Below are 17,904 nucleotides of genomic sequence, written 5' to 3'. Positions count from 1 at the left end.
AAGCACGATGTTCCTTGCATCACATTCAAAATATCGATAGAAGCTGTTCAACGCTCTCCACTGGCTTCCATCCTTGACGTGTCTCAGCTTCGGATCATCTCCATCGTCGGGCTTCTTCCTCTCCGCGTGCCAGCGCATTAGCTTTGCTTCCTTGGGATCTACGAAATACCGCTGGAGACGGGGAGTGATCGGTAAGTACCATACAACTTTCTGGGGACATTTCTTCCCGGCCTTCTTGTATCGAGAATCATTGCACACCGGACAGCTTGTTTTTTCCGCGTGCTCCTTCCGATAAATTATGCAATCGTTGATGCATGCATGGTATCTAACATGTGGCAGATCAAGAGGGCACACGATCTTCTTGGCCTCATCAACACTAGTAGGACATAGATTCCCCGCGGGAAGAACATCCTTTAGGTACTTGAGATGCTCATCAAGGCTAGTGTTGATCCATTTGTTTTTAGCCTTCGTCTTCAGGAGTTGGAGCGTGAAACTCAAGCGGGTCACCTCAGGCTTGCAACCATCATACAATGGAGTGTTCGAGTCTACCACCAGTTGCTCTAGCTTAGCCTCCCCTCTAGAAGTAGCTCTCTTAGTACTCGTCTCCTTGCAAAGCAGTGCTTGAACATGAGGGTCCCGCACGATTGAACTTAGTATCAACGAACTCTGTTGCGTGGACTCCACATTCTCTCCGCCGCCATGTCCGGCCCCTTCTACTCCGCCATGTCCGGCCCCTTCTCCGCCGCCATGGCCGGCCTCTTCCCCGCCGCCATTATCGATCATCTCTTCGTCTTACCCCGTGTCGTCATTGCCTGCCCTGTCGGCGTCCTCAACATCGTCATCCTCATCTTCAATTATCCACCGAGTATATCCATCCATGAAACCAGCCATGAGCATATGCGCTTCGACACGACCATCGTCATAGGGGTCGAGCCAAACTATTCCTTTGCATTTTCGACACGGACATAAAACCTCTATCCGGTTGTTTTCTTTCATGTCCTGCACCCCCGACCGCAACCACCTGTCCACCATTGTTCCACTAACCATCATGAACGTCTGCACGGTAATAATAAACAAATTGATTATAAAAATTCGTGCATGCATCAAAGTCATACAAAAATTCGGCATGACCTTCCCTAAAAATAGGACATATGTAGATCTAGAGAGTTTGCTCGGAATTCGCCAAAACGGAAATAAATTGACATTTCGGCAAAACATAGGCAACTCAAAAGCACAATTTGGCGTCAACACATGCCACACACACAATTTCCATCATATTGCCCAATTATCATATCACACACACATACACATATTTCCGTTTTGCAAAAGCATGAAATTTTAATCACCTCTATCTCGAGATCGAGCACACGGTGGAGATGATGATGTAGGGAGATCAAAAGTGCACAAAGCTCTTCTTGACAAAGAAAGATCTAGTTAGGGGGCAAATAGGTCACTTAACTAAATGCTACATCTACCTAGCTAGCTAATTTGGGAAGAGACAACTTCAACTAGTGGAGGGGGAAGGAAAAAGAGAAAGGAGATGCATTAATGGAGGTGGTGTAGTTAGCTAGGAGTAATGAAGAGAGAGAAAGGTAGGTAGAAGAGGGAGAGTAATGGGGGGCGAAGTATTGAGAAGAAGAAGAGTGAGAGAGGGAGGATGTGGGAGGTAGGGGAAAGGGAGGAGAGGAGATGGGGAGATGGGAGGTGGAAAAAGGTGGTGGGTCCTGCGTCTTAGTAGTAGCGCGGGAGGAAAAATGTGTTGCTACTAAGAGCGTAGCAGCGGTGCGCTTTCCCACCACGCGCTACTGCTAAATGAGCCTACCGTGTGGACAATTTCAAAATTAGCAGCAACGATGTGACTAAAAAGCGCGCTACTCCTACTGCATTAGCAGTAGCGCGCTTCGCCCGCGCTGCTGGTAAACTTTGGTCATTGTGTTCTGCCGGTGGATTTTTGTAGCAGCGCGGTTTAGACATCACGCGCTACTGCTAAATTTACATCAGTAGCATGCTTTTCCTAACCTCGCTACTGCTAATTAGCAGCAGCGCCTCTTTTTGTGCCGCGCTGCTGCTAAGATTCTGTGTATAAGGTTTTCCCTAGTAGTGCACCGCAGCTGCTCCAACAAGGGAACCATACACCAGAAGGGAGCTATAGTCCCCACTCAACAGTTCCCTGCATTGAATGTGCGTGCCCGACATGGACAACCACAACAACTGCAGGGCCATCGACAAGTCAGCACATGATGCTCACTCCTATGGATGGCGGCCAGATAGGTTGTACCCTCATCTTACTTGTGTGCGACATTTATGGCTTTGTTATTCATCTAAGCATGGAAAATAAATTATCATATTTCACTGTATATTCATGTTAATCTCTTAAGAGTCTTGTTCAGGAGTTAAGGATGTTCCATAGTTCAGATAAGAGACTTGTTCTTTAGGTAACGACGTTCCTTTACTTATCATCCATCAGCCAATGATATCCCACAGGCTGGTGATTATACCACTTCTAGTATTACCAATGTTGTTCTTTAATACTTTTGTGTGCCATCTAGTTAATCTCGAGTACAAATGATACATATTCTGTATCTTTCATCTGTGTTCTCCCTTTAGTTTTTAGGACCTGTTGCTACTTGTTAAGCCCAGTCCTACTATTTATGTCGTCTCCTACATGCAGTCATTACATAAATCTAACTACTAGTTGTTTTCCATGCATGTCAGATATAATTGCACATACTGATATATCCACAAGAACCTCACGGAGCAATGTAACGGCCAACAAACTTGACGTCAATGATAACCAATATGATGAAACATGTAAAGGCAGTTCTTCAGAAGACTTGCAGAAAGGTGATGAATCCTATTCACCCCACAAGGTCCTTGCTCTAACTTGGCCCGTGATATGGGTACAACATGCATATAATGTCCTAGAGTGCATCTACTCTGCTGCAATGCCATGTGCTTAGCCTACTGATCATGCATGTAAATATGTCATGCCTTCCTACATGTTTTCAAATTCAAGTATTGTCATTCTACTCTGTCGCAATGCCATCAGCTTAGTTTGGACATCATGCTTCTGAATATTTTATGCATTGTTATTCATCAGTATGTACTTCATATGTCTACCATACCATGTTTTTTACATTGAAGTGTTGTTCTAGTGGTCTATTGCAATGTTATCTTAGTTTCCCAATCATACACGCATATGTTGCTTTAGTGTTTTTCTGTATGTATTTCGCTAACATACAATTTTACATTCAACTAGTGTTTTTTTACTCTGATGTCATGTCGTATCCCTAGCTCTTACATCAAACTCCCTCCCTCCGGATTACATGTCGCAGAAATGGATAAAAATGGATGTATCTAGAACAAAAATACGCCTAGACACATCCATTTATTTTCGGATGGAGGGAATACATGTCAATATGTCATGCCTTTCTATTCCTCATTACCTATTCCATCTCTCTGTCGTAGCATGTTTTATAACTGAAGCACCATTCTTCTATATAAGGCATACAAGGGGAAGACGACTATGTTAGAATCTGAAGGGTTACAAACAAGGTCTTTACAAAAGATCCAAATGCCAGGAGATAGTACACCAACTCCAGTGTTCATAGATACTGCTCCAGCACAGAGAAACCCAAATCCTACTGATAATAAGTAGATTCCAGTGGCCAAAGAACTAGTCCGCTCCAGTCCAGCAAAAATATGTCAACTCCATTCTAAAAAGTGTGTGCGTATCCTCACATCATGAAATTTTATAGCATTTAGATCATATTTTTCTACATGTTTCTTACCTATCTCTTTTTTAGAAAATAAGTTTAAAGGATAGAAGACTTTCTAAACTGGGATCGTGCTCGAGGAAATTATCTTGCGGGAATTCTTTGTGCTCCAATGCTGATGTAAGTACCTATTGTATATCATTATATTTTTACATCACATGTATTTTTGTTAATCGACATGAATCCAACCTTTATCTGATCTAAATTTACTTGTAGCAAAATGTATAATTAAAGGCAACAATGTTGATTTTTCTAAGGAAAACTGCCTGGTAGTTTTGCATACCGAGCTGCATGAGTGTACTATCTCATATCATGCACATTACAAAATTGTAGTGTTGTTCTGGTTGCCCAATCATCCATTGTGTCAATGTTACTTTCCTATTACCTTACCTGGCTGATGATAGTTGTGCCATATTGTGTTAATTTGGTGTAGGCTAGTGTGAACTGGTTGCCCAAATGTTCATTGTGTCAATGTTGCTTTCCTATTATCTGACCTGACCAATGATAACAATGCTAGTGTGTTAATTTGGTGCAGACTGCTGAAGATAAGAAGACAAACTCTAAAAATAGCAAGGCAACCCCATTGTTTCTTTCCAATAAATCTAGGCCAGGTAATATGGCAATAACTCTTGATTAATCTGTTCGGTTCCCCTCCTAATTTATGTTATGATGTAGTGGTCGAGACACTCTCCACTATCAGTAATACAAGCCTGCCAAAATCACCATCTGAATATGTTTAGTTTCCTCTATCTCGAATCCAACAGAAAAATGTATGTTTATAAACCAATTACTGGCTGAAGTAATGATGGAAATCATGAAGGAATCAGAGGTGCACATTCTTGCGCAACAACAACTGATCAATGTTTTCAGAGACAGTGTAGCAAAGAAGGAAGAACTTGCTCACATGCTTATGGGCGTCATCCGCGCTGAGGTTGTAGATTGTGAGGTTGTAGATTAAGTTCTGTTCATTTATTTGCACCGGCATCAATCTTTGATTGCCCAGTGGATGTAATTTCCTGTAATATATGCTCGATGTGCAACGTTTTTCCTTGTATGTTGTATGTTTGCTTAGCGTGCCTCGCATTCCCGCTAACTGGTCGCTAGGAAGACAAAAAAAGTAGTGAAATTATTAGTTAACAAAAACAGTCATGGGCCCTATATGAAGGAAGCGGCCCACTTCCCTTCATGGGCTTCCCTAATGGGCTCGCAGGGGCCAAAATTCTCATAGGCCTTTGATTGATCGGTTTTGGTCCTTTCCATAATTGCTCGTCGTAATGGGCTCAAAATAGCTGGGTTGGAATGGACATTATCTAATTGGGCCTACAAACATGTTCGAACTTTAGCGGGCCCATTAAATTGATGGTCTGAAAGCTCTATTGGGCTGCAATAATTGAAACGAGCCAACAGTTAATGTTCGGCCTTGTTACCTCTCAGGTCGTTAACAGGCCGACATCGAAAGCGGGCAATAATTGGGCCCATTCAATTTCACGGGCCGTCAATAGGCTAATACTAAAGTCAGGCTATATATGGTCAAACTGTATTGTGGGCATTTAGCAGGCCGAAAGAGACAGCGGGCTCGTACTGGACCATGAAGAGCATGGGCCGCTAAGAGGCCTAAAGTCAGGTCGGACTGTATATGGCCCAACTGTGTGTTGGGTCTTTAGCAGGCCGAAAGAGAAACCGGGCTGGTATTGGACCATGAAGAGCATGGTCCGTTAAGAGGCCAAAACTCAGGCCTGACTGCAAATGGCCCAACTCATTTATGGGCCGTTAACAGGCTAAAATACACATGGGCTGGAAATTAGCCCAACAGTTGAATGGGTCGCTAAAAGGCCGAAAGACGTATATTCTGAAAATTGGCCCATCCCTTGAATGGGTCGTTAATAGGCCGAAACCACATCGGGCCGATATTGAGCCCAAATATATAGCGGGCTGTTAACGGGCTCGAACTGACGATGGGATGCAATGGTGTCAAATAGTTAAAGGGTTGTTGATGGGACGAATTGGCACATCTCGTATGGGCCGTGGGCTTAAATGGACCAGGCACAAGTAGGCCCTATATGGGCTGGCCTACTAATTTTGATTGGGCCGGCCTCTTTCACCTAAATGGGCCACTGTTGGGCCTTGCCATGTGCCAACGTATCATAGGCGCCTCCTGTACAATGAGTGGATGCCATCTGTCCCAACACTGAGCCGACACGTGGATCCTCCGGCGAATGAGAATTTTACACGTGGAAAATCCCCATTGGTCGGGGTTGTTAACGGGTTATCGGATCCAAACCAGAACCCGATAGCTTAACAGCGGCCCATTACAGTGGATGCCACGTGTCAGTTACCCTTGAGGAAAACACTTCCATGATGCGCCATTTATCGTCATGGAAGTGGACACTTCCGTGATGATAATTTTGGTATTGTCATGGAATACTTCTACGACAACACACGTATGACTATCTTGATTCTGCCATAAAATCATCATGGATGTACATGCATGAAAGGAAACGTGACCTACTGTGACAAACACATATCATCACGGAAGTGTATTTTTTGTAGTGTTGGGAACCCACTTGACCATGGCCTTAGGAGCTTCTTCAAATGAATCAATCTCTTCTTGAAGCTTGTCCGTGCCTTTTAGCTTGTGGTCTTGTGGTGGAAGATCATCTTGAGCTTGTGTTTCCTTGAAAGAAGTGGGGTCATACTTCTCTTGTTGAGGAACAAACTTTGTCTTGGGTATTGATCTTCTTCCCACTCAACTCCATTGGCATTGAACTTTCGTTCAAAACCAACACCTTGACTCTTCTGATGCCTTCCTTGCTTGCGTACAATTTCCTCAAATTGCTTACTTTCGGTAAGGCTCTTGTAAACACATTTCTCTATAATTCCCTTCAATAAGCTATTTTCTGGCTCAAGTGTAACTTGGCTAAGAGAGTCATTAGTGGGATCAAGAGAACTACTAGAAGCAACAACATTGGATTTAACAGTGTTATTGTTACTACTAGAGGAAGAATATTTCTTGTTCTTGTTGCTAGATTTTACTTGTGACATATAAGTAGACAAGAGGAGACATTTGGCAAGATAAGAAGAACTCTTATTTCAGAGATCATCATTGATAGCTTTTAGAAACTCTTGCTCTTGCTCTAAATTTAGATTCTCGAAGCGTAGCTCCTGATGAGTCCTTAGGAGCTCTCTATGATCCTCTAGAGTTGTCTCATGAGCTAACTTAAGAGTGTTTAGTTCTTTAGTTAGACGCTCAATCTCCTTATCATTGTCATTCGTTTCATCTTGATTAGCATGATTATTAGCAAGTTCATCATAGTTTCCATCACTAGTGTTGTCAACAAGTAAACCATCATCACCTAGCAAATCATCTTCATCACTATTAAAATCAACATACTCGGGGTGTGATACATTTTCATCTTATGCTCCCAACTAGCAAAATTAGTACCATCAAAGTAAGGACCTCTACGGTGGTAATTTCCCTTGCTAGATGCCATACTCTCCTAGGTTGTGAAACCAAGGCTATGATCACCAAAGCTATGGAAATTAAGGCAAATGGAGACCAAAGCTCTGATATCACTTGTAGGATCAAAAGTATGTCTAGAGGGGGGTGATTAGACTACTTGACCAAATAAAAATCTAACATTTTCCTAATTTTAGTTGTGGGCAGATTTTAGCAATTAGCACAATTTAAGCAACCAACCTACACATGCAATTCTAAGAGTGTAGCAGCAGAAAGTAAAACATTGCATATGAAGGTAAAGGGAAGGGTTTGGAGAGTGCAGATGCAATGAAGACAAGGAGATTTTTGGCGTGGTTTCGATAGGTGATGCTATCGTACATCCACGTTGATGGACACTTCAACCCACGAAGGGTAACGGTTGCGCGATTCCATGATGGGCTCCACCCACGAATGGTCCATGAAGAAGCAACCTTGTCTATCCCACCACGGCCATCACCCATGAAGGACTTGCCTCACTCGGGTACATCTTCATGAAGTAGGCGATCTCCTTGCCCTTACAAACTTCTTGGTTCAACTCCACAACTTGACGGAGGCTCCCAAGCGACACCTAACCAGTCTAGGAGACACCACTCTCCAAAAGGTAATAGACGTTGTGTTGATGATGAACTCCTTGCTCTTGTGCTTCAAATGATAGTCTCCCCAACACTCAACTCTCTCTCACAGACAGATTTGGATATGGTGGAAAGATGATTTGACTGGAAAGCAACTTGGAGAAGGCTAGAAATCAAGATTCTTGTGGTAGGATTGGAATATCTTGACCTCAACACAAGAGTAGGTGGTTCTCTCTCAGAAAATGTATGTTGGGAGTGTAGGCATGTTCTAATGGCTCTCTAACAAATGGAGAAGGAGGTGGAGGGGTATATATAGCCTCCACACAAAATCCAACCATTACACACATTTGACCCAACTCGGTCAGACCGAATAGATGAACTCGGTGAGACCGATTAGTTCAAAATGTGAATGTTAGGAATCTCGGTGGGACCGACTGGAACAACTCGGTGGGGCCGGTGTGCTAGGGCTTAGGGCAAACCTCATCTCGGTGGCGCCGATTGCATCAACTCGACGAGACCGAAGTGAAGCAATAGGGCAACAGAGAATTGGCCAAGCCATCTCGGTGAGACCGAAATAATTACAACTGATAACAATGAGTTGACAAGGCCATCTCGGTGAGACCGAACTGTTAGGGTTTCTGGCTGTGGCTATGTCATATGAACTCGGTGGCGCCAGGTAGAAAGAATCGATGGAGCCGAGTTGGAGTTTGGGATTTTGACATATTTGGATGGAAAAGGTGGTTGAAGGTATTTGGAGCAATACCACTAAGCATTTGAGCAAGCAAGCCATTAAGCAACACCTCATCCCTTTTTAATAGTATTGGCTTTCATATGGACTCAATGTGATCTTGGATCACTAAAATAGAAATGAAGAGTCTTGAGCTTTTGCCAATATGTATCCTTAGCATTTGGAGGGGTCCACATTTCTAGTCCATGCCATGCCATTCATTGAACTTCCCGAAATATTTATCACAAATGGATATTAGTTCAATGAGCTATATGTTGTTATGAATTACCAAAACCACCCAGGGATTAGTTGCACTTTCAAGGATCTTATGAAGAAACAAGCTAATAAACACCGCAGGGATCATGAATTTGATGTTGGTGACTCGGTGTTCTTCGAGCTGCAGTCGTTTGTGCAGACATCCATGGCTCAACGACCTCATTAGAAGTTGGCCTTCTGGTACTACGGACCATACCCAATCATCGCTCGTGTTGGCGCAGTGGCTTACAAAATGGCACTCCCAGAAGTCAGCAAAATCCAACCCATGGTGCACGTGTCTCAGCTGAAGAAGATGGTGACCTCGGACATCCCAGTGAGTGCCGCTTTGCCCCCAACTAACACTATCTTGCAGGCGAAACACCAGCCAACATCCATATTGGAACACAAACTCATCAAGATGCAAGGTGCGCTTCAACCCAGGGTCATGGTGGAATGGAGCCAGCTTCCCTCTTCCCTGGCTACCTAGGAAGAACCAGAAGACCTTCAGCTTCGTTTTCCGTTGGCGCCAGCTTGGGGTCAAGCCGGTTCTCAAGAGAGGGTGAATGTCACGGCTGACAGGGAGGGCCGGACTCGCCAGCTGGAACGAGAGCCCATGGTCTGAGCGTTAACGTGAAGAAGTGCTAAGAAGACTAGCGGCGCGTCGCCGACTAGGCCTGCAGTTGGGCTGTGCTCGAACAGGGCCTGCGTGCTCTACTCATTTGTGTATAACTAGGCCAAAGTCCTGTAAGTGTGGATCATCGAGAAAGTGAATCACGAACTGGCTGAGAGAGAGAAGCCGTCCTTCTCCTCCAGAACCCTAATCCCCCCTTGCTCTCTCAAATTATCCCCTCTGCTCTCCCTGTAGCGCCGCCAGATCGGTCTGTAACAAATGCGGAGGATACGCCCCACTCCGAAGTCCACAATGAAAGTAGATCAGGAACATTAATAGTGCAACTTCAGATCAATCACATGGTTTTCAGCTTTATACAAGTCAAATATTCGGTAACACATAGTGGGACAGAATAAAGCTCCCAAAACATAATGAAGAGAACATGCCCGGCTCAATCATCATGACTGGCTAGTCTCCCACTACTGTCAAGCCATTAGACGGTAAATAGTAGGTGATTATTATTATTGTTGTTGGACGAAGTAACAATTGTGTATATTTGCATAAACATAAGTAGATTCCCTGACAAAAAGAAATCAGTGGCGACAGGTGAACACATGCACGAATTAATGAAATGAAATTTATTGTTTCCATATAATACTACTAAAAGAATACCGCCCTCCACCCCACGGGCCCAGCACTCCCAGCCTCTCTCATCTCTATACATCGTCGAGCATGTACATCCCGTACCCGGTAAGTCGTCGTCTCCCTTGTTCTTCGCGTAATGTATAATTAAGTACATAATTAATTACCACAGGTAATTAAGAACTAAATCAAATCAACACCATCTTTTTTCTGGACAAAACTAAAAAGAAACGGGCAAAAAAGTGAAGAAAAAAATTAAAAAATTCAAACTTTGGCGGGCTCTGCTTCTCGATCAGATGGATGCATGCACTGTTCAGTGGATGACTTGTTGCTTCTTGTCTCAGGTCGTCCTGTCCGGCGGCAAAGTCGTCAACAGGGACCTCATGGCCAGTTGTAGTACCCTGCGTCGACGAACTTCTTGCCATGGTGACCATGCACCGTTGTGTGCTTGCCTCCCGAGCTATGCATGTGGGGGATGTTGATGTAGAGCACGGCGGTGATGACGAAGGTGAATGCCCACCAGACGAGCACCACGACTGGCGTCTTGCCGTGCTTCCCCAGGATCCCCTTGGCGAACGGGTAGAGGTGGAACAGCACCCAGAAGTTGAAGAAGACCCCGCCGGCGACCTTGAGCCAGTGCGTCCACTCGCCGTCGAGCACCTTGGCGAAGGCCACCGCCGACCCAATGATGTTGACGAAAATGATGATGATGGGTGTGATCATGAGCGGCGTCCAGCGCACCACGTACAGGTCGGCGTAGGGGTCCTTCTTCTCGTCTCCGGACGGTAGCTTGGATGTGAGCTTGAAGGAGATGTCACGCCGGAATATCACCTTGGTCAGCACCTGGCACACGGCGGCGAGGTAGGCGGAGCAACTTGCCGTCATCCAGAACTGGCCGTTCCTGAACCACTCGAAGACGGTGACCCCGGCCCACTTGACCTCCAGCACGGCGATGACGAGCAGCGTGGAGAGCACGATGCCCAGGTAGACGTAGAACATGGTGGTGGGGCGTTGCACGATGAAGTGGCCGGTGACGAAGGAGAGCGCCGGCACGGTGGTGTAGAAGATGAGGAAGATGGCGGTGAAGGGGTAGGTGGTGATGTTGATGTAGGCGACGCGCTGCAGCGGGTGGAGGTAGGTGCTGCCGAAGAGCGGGTTGTTCTTGGAGAAGAAGATCTCGAGGGAGCCCGTGGACCAGCGGAGCACCTGGAAGAGCCTCTCCGTGAGGTTGATGGGTGCGGTGCCGATGAAGGCGTGTGGGTAGATGGAGCAGTAGCGTGACCGCCACCCCTTGATATGCATCCGGTACCCGGTCACCACGTCCTCCGTCACGGTGTCGTACACCCAGCCGATCTCTTTGCCCCAGCCGGTCTTCTTCTCGAACGCCGCGGCCGTCACGTTCACCGCCTCCACGATGGTCGCCTCGTCGGCCACGATGCCCTCAGCCGCCGCGGCGTAAGGCGACGGGTGCGACGCGCGCGGGATGCTGTCCACGAAGGCGTCCGACTTGCCGTACGTCTTCTTGGGCAGAGGCAGGAAGCCGTGCTTGCCCTTGGCGGGCACCGGCGCGGCCTTGGCCTTGGCCATGGTCATCTCGAGGCCGGGCTTCTCGTACTTGGTCTTGGCGAAGAGCCCGGCGAGCCTGGGGAAGCAGGGCCCGCCGACGTTGATCCTGGGCGGGTCGAAGCCGTAGACGGTGATGCGGCGGAAGAGACAGCCGGTGCCGACGTAGATGGGGCCCTGCATGCCGTCGAGGGCACGGAGGGTGCCGTCGAAGAAGATGCGGTTGTGGTTGGCGTAGAGGTCGGTGGGGTCGACGCCCTCGAAGCGCTGCGGGAACTGGACGAAGGCGACGGTGTCGCTGTCGCGTCCCACCATGAAGCAGATGCCGGCGCGGAGGGCCTGGGAGTTGTTGATGTAATGGTCGCAGTCGAGGTTGAGGATGAAGGGGGAGTTGGAGAGCAGCGCGGAGGCGCGGGTGAGCGCGTTCATGGCGCCGGCCTTCTTCTGGTGGTCGTGTCCGGGGCGCTTCTCACGGGACACGTACACCAGCATGGGGAGACGCACATCCACGCCGCTGAAGTCCAGTGGGTTGTCAGCGCTCGCCGGCGGGCCCGTCTGCCGGCGGTGGCTCGGGTGGTTCAGCAGCACCTGCATCCATTGCACACACACCATTGTCAGCACTCCATTCCTCTTGCAGTACAATCACAACTTGAGCTTAGGTAGATAGTGGTAAAAAAACAAGGTTAAATGAATGACACGGTTAATTTTAGCTGTTACTTTTACTTCTCGATCGCCATAGTAAAAGGTCAAATGATTCTTACTGGAGTGTTACTATTACTACCTTAAGGTGATTAGTGGTTGGAGTAATTAATTATTAGTACTACTAAGTATACTACAGTACAGGGTTAAGAGTTGGGCAGAGTAAACAAACTGATGAATGATTGAGGCAGTTAAGAAAGCAGGGCCGGTGAATTGAATTAAATGGGTCATAAAGTGGACGCTGTAGTGCTGTCGGGGGGAAAGGACCACCCCAACCACCATTCCTCGTCACAGCGTGAGTGAGTGGAACCACACGTTGCTGGCCACAGGACGAGGCGAGAAGAGAAGCATGCATGTTTTCTTCCATGTCTGTCCACAAGTGTGCTTGGCTGGCCGGCCGGTGGTTGCACTCTCGACCATCACCACGTCCATTCTGTCAAAATCTCCCTTGGATCGGCACAGCAGTGCAGTGCAGGCAGGCATCACATCAGATGGCCACTAATAACGAGGCCCTAACTAACCAAGATTCCAAGAACAGCAGCATGCATGCATCATGCACGGACGAAAGAGACCCTAAGTAAATGGTAGTCCTAGTGATAAGTATAGCAACTAGTACTGACCAGGACGATGCCGGCGTGGTCGCCCCTGCGGTGGTTCTCGGAGGCGTCCACCCAGGTGCCCTGCCACTGGGTGCCGTCGGCCATCCAGGTGGGTCGGGGCTCGCCTTCCCGGTGGGCGTTGGCGGCGTTGTACCCGTCGTTGCGCTGCTTGATGTCGTGCTCCAGGCTGTTGATTCTGGCCTTGAACTCGTCGTACTCCTTGCGGACGCGGCGGCGGTCGTTGACGAATTCGTCCTGGGCTCTCCCCATGTAGGGGTGGGACTTGAGCTCGAAGTAGCTCTCCGGACCCCTGGGCTCGATCCCGTGCTTGCGGCAGAAGGGCACCCAGAGGGTGGCGAACTTGGAGGACTCGGCCAGGGCCTCGTAGGTGAGCAGCATGCCACTGTCGTCAGAGACGTAGCATGTGTTGCGGTCGACGGGGTAGTCGGCGGCGAGGATGGAGAGCACGGAGTTGGCGGTGGAGAGGATGGGCTCCTTGATGGGGTCGGCCGTGGTGACGAAGATGTCGAGCCCCGGGAGGGTGGAGGTGCCGTCGGGGCGGTCGAAGCGCTGCCGCAGCACGGCCAGGTCCGGCACGCGGTTGATGGGGTTCAGCTTGGGCAGCTGATCCAGCAGCCAGGAGAAGCCGAACCAGAACTCGCCGCAGATGGATGTCACCCACAGCCACATGGCGTCAGGGTTCTTGTGGGAGATACGCCAGATCACGAACAGGGTGAAGGCGATCAGACGAACGAAGATCAGCACCCTGCATTGCATTATTCACATTCACCGTCAGTTACAGTTCATCATCAGTTCTTGTGGGAGTAGTAAAGTAAAAATTGTTGGATTAATCGAGTGATGATTGGGTGCAATTATTGGAGGGAACATGCGCCATGTTCATCTTTTCCCTTTGCATTTCTTTTCCCTATCAGACAGCTAGTTTTAATTTTTTGCAAATGCCAAAAGGCGAGAGAGAGAGAGAAGGGCATCATGTTCTCATTGACAGCCAAGGCGGGAGCTGGCAAGTCAATGAGTGTGAGCTGGCACACTTGGCAGCAAACGGCGCCGTGTATGAGCACCGACATGCCTCGGCTGTCAGTAGGCCCGGGCCCCTCCCTCCCTCACCCGTCGTGCGAGGGCATGGACGCGACCGCCAGAGGTGGTGCCGCTGGATTCGTTGCTCCATTAATGGGCCTCTTTTCTCGTTAACTTTTTTCTTCTTCTTCTTCTTCTTCTTCTTCTTCTTCTTCTTCTTTATGCTATTGGCGCCAAAAAGTCGTTGGAACCTTCTCCTGCTAATCGTTACTAGTAGTAGTAGGAGTACTTTGGAGTAGTAGTAATCTTTTTCTTGTTATTTATCTTTGGAGTACTTTGAAGATGTTGTGCCGAGTGCACTTCACATATCCTAGTGTTTATCCAGCATGCGCATTTCTTCTGAGTTGTAACCCTGCCACTTTAATATGGCTTTTCTCGGTGCCAACATGACTCACGCATTCTTCTGAAAAAAGGCATTCAAGCGGTGGCAATGGCACCACTTTTTTTTGCTTCTCCTCCTTTCTATGACATGACATGACATGATAATCTTCTTCTCGTTTTCTCCATAAAACGGCTGAAGAAAAACTAACGTACTAGAGGCTCCAGCGGTAGCATCATCCATCTATAACTAGACTAGATGCTCATATACTACCATACCATACATACATACGTTTCTCCAGTGACAAAAAAGGACATGTTACTTACTTTTATTTATACCTTGTCCCAACCCAAAAAGTTTAACTAACTTTCTCACTGCGACGTCCCCAGGGAGGATGGCGACGAGGCTTTTAATGATGTGGCTTGGATTCACGTGCAAGCCATGCCCACTGTCATCTCATCTCCTTTCACCTCGGATTCCTATTGCCATTGCAACCGAATCCATCCCACCCGCACACCCAGATTTTATTAACTCTAAAGTGGCAAGGATTTATGAGCCGCCAGGGTGGCCACCGGGGCCCACCTGCCAGGCAGGCCCAACGGCTAACGTCCCCTTAAGCGGGCCCATGCAGCAGTGACTATGACTAGTAGTAAAATGGAAGAACCAGCGCCCCGCCGCACCGAGCCGACAGCCCACACCGGGACGCGCTGTTTTGAGTGGATTCGAGCCATCATTGGCCCGCCTCTAACGTGCACCTGTCTCGGACTTGTCAAATTTTAATCCATGTTTACATTAATTACCTATTAATTACTGTGATTAACACCGACCAGACCACGCTACCAGTCCTAGGACTAGTACCAGTCTCGATGAGCACCGCCACCGGTCAAGATCAAATAATCCTGACTGTCAGCCTGGCGTGGTGCTTGTTGGCTTAATCATTTTAGACTTGTTGTGCAAAAAAATAGTAATAATAAATACTTACACAGTAAATAAGTATGAAATACTACTAGTAATTGTTACTACTGTGACGCAGATATAGGGAGTTTAGAGCATTTCTAGTGGCTTGTGCAAATGGTGGTCTATACCAAATTTAGACTATCACATGTCAAAAAAACGTCTTCAATGGCTTGTTTATTGCGTCATCTAAAATTTAGACAATGTCCAAACTAGCTACCCGTCGTCCACATTTGGACAACCAAGCCACAATGTCTAAACCAAAAATGTTGGCTCATGAGCTCAGCCATTCACCAATTCGGAGCAATTGGAGGACGTCGGCAGGGAGGCGGCCGTGCCGGCGCTGGACACGGAGGTTGCGCCTGGACCGTCGCCTCATCAGGGTTGAACCTGTTGCTATTGTTTATTTCTCGTAAATTATATAGGGTGTTGCTAGTGTTGAACCTAAAATAATTTTGCGGCTGGTTTATTTTCTCCTTTATATGTCTTGCGGATGAAAAAAATAAATGAGAACAACTCAGAAATGACCAACATAAGATTTTTAGAAAATATAGCTGCTATAAGATACTATTAAAATATATAAAAGAGAATATAGACATCATATATATAGACAATCCGCTGGAAAACTTAGGTTGTCTAAAAGAAAATCTTTTTACACCATTGTGTATATGTAGATATAGACTATCAAATTTAGACAAGCCACTAGGATGCTCTTAGTTGCACGTACCGGTAGGGGTGGAGAAGGACACCCTTGATTTTCTCGGTGCGGAAGACGGGGCGGTCGTCAACGGCGGCACCGCTTTCGTCGGTCTCGCCGTCTTCGCCGAGCTCCACGCCCACCCAGCTCTCGTCGTTGACGGCGCCGATCTGGCCCATGGCCACGATGTCCATGTCCAGCGAGGAGGCGGCGGACGCCACCGCGGCCGATCCCGTGCAGGCGCACACCTGGAAGCCGCAGACGCAGGGCTTCCCGCTGGCGGCCGCCGGCGCCGCGGCAGCAGCCGGCTCATTGCTCCGCACGCGGCCTCCTCCGGCCACCGCTGGCGCCATGGGCGTCGTCCTCAGTGCACGCACTCTCCTTTACGACAAGGGGAGGTTACCCTCAGCAGCACCAACAATGGCAGGGAGGCAGGCAAGGTAGCTAGCTCTCCACGCTCAGGCAATGGGCGAGGCAGCCTTTAGCATGTGCAGGGAGGGGGAAAAGGAAGCAATGAATGAATGTAGGGGAGGGGGAGGGGGAGGGGAGGAGGTGCGAGAAATGACGAGTAAAGTACGTGGGGGATTTATGGGCTGGGAGGCACAAGAAGTGTCGGTAGGGGTTCAAGCTTTGCTCAGCTCGCTTGTCTTGCTGAGCTATCCAACCAAGGGGTTGGAGGTGTGTGTGGGTTGTAATTGTGTTTCAGCGGTGTGCGGGTGTGTTTATATGTAGGTGGTGGACTGGCGAGCACATTGCTGCGGTGTACGCGTGTATGCCCAGCCCAGCCCAGCCCATCTCGCCGCACCGCACCTCACCTACCTACCAGGTTGCTTCCACTCATATTCCTGCCCCTGCCTGTGCCATGTGATTTGTGATGCCCTCCCCTCCCCCCGCAAGAAAACTAGCTTGCATTTCCGAATTTTCTTTTATCTTTTCGCTTGCATAAGCACTCCATTGTTAATTAATTAATGAATTGATTGGTGCCGCAACATGGGACGATTTCCTTTTCCCTCCTCCTCCACCGATTGATTGTACTAATCAGAGAGGAGGAGGAAGGAGGAGGAGGAGATGGGCGTAGAATAAAGGTACCGGGGCGATGAGTGGCGATGATGATTAGTTTGTTTGTTATGCGAAGTGCCTGTGTTTTTTCTTTTTCTTTTCTTAATTAATAATAACTTGGTGGGGCTTGCGAGCTTGGTCTTGGTTGCTGCCCTTGATTGAAAGATTCTTTTCTTGCGCCTTTTCTGCTCTCTCCCAGTCCAAGCCAGCCTGACCCGTGAGTCCCTCCCTGTAGCATCCTGCAGCATCGCCATGCATGCATCAGTGAGCTGTTTTGAGTACCGTACAAGCCTCTTTGCTCTGCTGTGACCTTGCAGCCCAACGGCAAATACCATCTCTTCTGTCCACGGAATTTTTAGCCTCTTGATCTAGTAGTATCTATGTGCAAGTTGGGTTGGGAGAAACATTTTGGAGCACTAGTAGTAGCAAACTGCGAGGACTCGCTCATACGTGCTCACATATTCTTGTCTTGTTGGTTGAAAAGTGGCATGCAGCGGAGCCACGCAAGGGAACAGTGGTCGGAGTAATATCGGTCACAGCAAAAGGTGGACATGCAGAGCCCGGTTCTACCACTGCCTCCTCCTTTTTTCCCCCTTTGGTTTTGGTTTTGGCTTTGGCTTTGGCGAGCAAATGCTTCACGAGAAGAGAAGGAATGCGTTGGTCCCCTGGCCGGTTCATTGCCACAAGGAGAGGCTTGCCGTTCTGCCCGTTACGACGTCCCTATAGAAGCGGCGGGGAACGTATCCGACGAGAAATCACGGCGGGAGGAGCATATAATCCGTCCTGATGGAGCTCCCTGAACTAACTAACGGGAGGAATTAAGCATGAGGTCTACAGCTCG

At 47.9% G+C, this 17,904-nt stretch overlaps 1 protein-coding gene across 1 annotated transcript; it reads right to left on the bottom strand.

The window, feature by feature from the left end:
* Window positions 1-10,059: 10,059 nt before the first annotated feature.
* On the bottom strand, window positions 10,060-16,713 carry LOC125522276 (putative mixed-linked glucan synthase 6). The gene is made up of 3 exons (XM_048687352.2): window positions 16,035-16,713; window positions 12,961-13,705; window positions 10,060-12,229 (listed from the first exon to the last, which is right to left on the bottom strand). Exons 1-3 carry the CDS (start codon window positions 16,355-16,357, stop codon window positions 10,460-10,462), a joined length of 2,838 nt encoding a protein of 945 aa, XP_048543309.1. The 5' UTR covers window positions 16,358-16,713; the 3' UTR covers window positions 10,060-10,459.
* Between the last annotated feature and the right edge of the window lie 1,191 nt (window positions 16,714-17,904).

This window comes from Triticum urartu, chromosome 7A (assembly GCF_056163025.1).
Source record: "Triticum urartu cultivar PI428250 chromosome 7A, HENAU_Tu73, whole genome shotgun sequence".
Classification (NCBI taxonomy): domain Eukaryota; kingdom Viridiplantae; phylum Streptophyta; class Magnoliopsida; order Poales; family Poaceae; genus Triticum; species Triticum urartu.
Note: the sequence above shows the minus strand (reverse complement) of the source record. Positions and strands in the feature narration are given on the sequence as shown.

What these genes read in the sequence shown, in the direction of transcription:
- LOC125522276 (XM_048687352.2), bottom strand. Translation starts at nt 16,357, where the DNA reads ATGGCGCCAGCGGTGGCCGGAGGAGGCCGCGTGCGGAGCAATGAGCCG. An exon ending in GTCCTTCTCCACCCCTACCG is followed by an intron (nt 13,706 to 16,034) that starts GTACGTGCAACT and finishes AATGCAATGCAG; the next exon opens with GGTGCTGATCTTCGTTCGTC. An exon ending in ACCACGCCGGCATCGTCCTG is followed by an intron (nt 12,230 to 12,960) that starts GTCAGTACTAGT and finishes CAATGGATGCAG; the next exon opens with GTGCTGCTGAACCACCCGAG.